Source organism: Myotis davidii, unplaced genomic scaffold (genome assembly GCF_000327345.1).
Source record: "Myotis davidii unplaced genomic scaffold, ASM32734v1 scaffold56, whole genome shotgun sequence".
Classification (NCBI taxonomy): domain Eukaryota; kingdom Metazoa; phylum Chordata; class Mammalia; order Chiroptera; family Vespertilionidae; genus Myotis; species Myotis davidii.
In genome coordinates this window covers 243,390-244,899 of record NW_006287458.1, presented here as the reverse complement: position 1 = coordinate 244,899, position 1,510 = coordinate 243,390, and the positions used below count along the sequence as shown (strand labels likewise).

The 1,510-nt window shown below is 56.5% G+C and overlaps 1 protein-coding gene across 1 annotated transcript in view; it reads left to right on the top strand.

The window, feature by feature from the left end:
• The first annotated feature begins 73 nt into the window (after positions 1 to 73).
• EPHX3 (epoxide hydrolase 3) overlaps positions 74 to 1,510 on the top strand; it is a 2,876-nt gene continuing 1,439 nt past the window's right edge. Inside the window, exons 1-3 of the mRNA XM_015560968.1 lie at positions 74 to 160; positions 449 to 606; positions 701 to 829. Of these exons, the coding sequence (XP_015416454.1) occupies positions 129 to 160; positions 449 to 606; positions 701 to 829 (319 nt within the window). The 5' untranslated portion in view covers positions 74 to 128. The remainder of the gene's footprint in view (positions 161 to 448; positions 607 to 700; positions 830 to 1,510) is intronic.

The window sequence follows — 1,510 nt, the reverse complement described above, 5'->3', positions numbered from 1 at the left end:
GGTGTTGGGAGGGAGGGTTTCAGACATAAGGAAGAGGGGTTCCCCAGATTTTACTTAGACTGTGCCTCCCCCAGAGCTCGGGCCTGCGCCTGCACTATGTCTCAGCTGGACGCGGCAACGGGCCCCTCATGCTTTTTCTGCACGGCTTTCCCCAGAACTGGTATGTCTGAGGCCCAGGGGACTGGGTGCACAGGGCTGGGGGGGAGGTGGAACTCGGACCACCAGGGTACCCAGGAGGCGGGACCGGGGCTGGGTAGACTGGGGGCGAACCGCTATAGGGCTCAGATGGGGCGCTGGGGGACAGGTGTGTCTAGGAGGCCCCAGGGACCAGAGGCCCCAAGGGAGGAGACAAAGAGGAATGAGTCTGTGTTAACACTGCCCGGGATAGGCTTCTGCTAGGTGTGGGGACCCTGACTCAACCTCCCTTCCTCTTCTGCCGGCCGGACAGGTTCTCCTGGCGCTACCAGCTCCGGGAGTTCCAGAGCCGCTTTCACGTGGTGGCTGTGGACATGCGTGGCTACGGCTCCTCCGATGCACCAACGGATGTGGACTCCTACACTGTCGACCTGCTGACGGCGGACATCCAGGATGTCATCCTGGGCCTGGGTGAGGATGTGTCCCCATCCCAGCCTGGGCCTTCCCCGCCCCTGACTCACCTCTGCCTGGCATCTCACTCACTCCATTTCCTCTGACCCCACAGGTTACTCCAAGTGCATCCTGGTGGCCCATGACTGGGGTGCACTGCTAGCCTGGAATTTCTCCATCTACTACCCGTCCCTGGTTGAGCGGATGGTGGTGGTCAGTGCTGCCCCCATGTCGGTGTACCAAGGTGTGTCGGGGAGTCCAGGATGCTGGGGTGTGTCTGTTTGAAGGAGCATGTGTTTGTGGCTACACTTCTCTGTCCATCAGTCAACACACCTGGGGCTGGAGGGTCAGCAGTGAACCTGGTCCCTTCCCCTGGGGCACTCCCAATCTACAATCAGTGACAGTACACTTAGGAGTAACTCACATATTTTGAGCACTTCCAGGTGACAATTTCTCTGACAAGGAGCCACCTAGGCTTATGAAAGTGTTATAATCCCCATGGTCCAGTTGGGGAACTGAGAGAAGTTAAATGGCTTTCTTCTAGCAGTGAAAGCATAGGTAACTAAGCAACTACAATTACATACGATGCCATCTCTGGCTACCCAGTGCTCATCACATCACCTGATTTTAATTACTAGCATTGTAGTCATAGCTGAATATTTGTTCTCCATCCCTCCTTTCCTCTCTCTCTCTCTCTCTCTCTCCCCGCCACCCCCCCTTCCCTTGTTGTTTCTTGCCTGTTTCCATCTCTAGACTGTCAGCTCCCTGAGGGCAAGGGAGTTTTGTCTGTCCTGTTCATCACTGTGTCTCCAGAGTCTAGAACAGGGCCTGGCACACAGTAGGTGTTCAGTGAATGTTTGTTGAATGAAGCAGGCCTGGGCCAGGAGAGCACACCAGTGGATGTGGGTGCTCCCAGGAGCTGCAG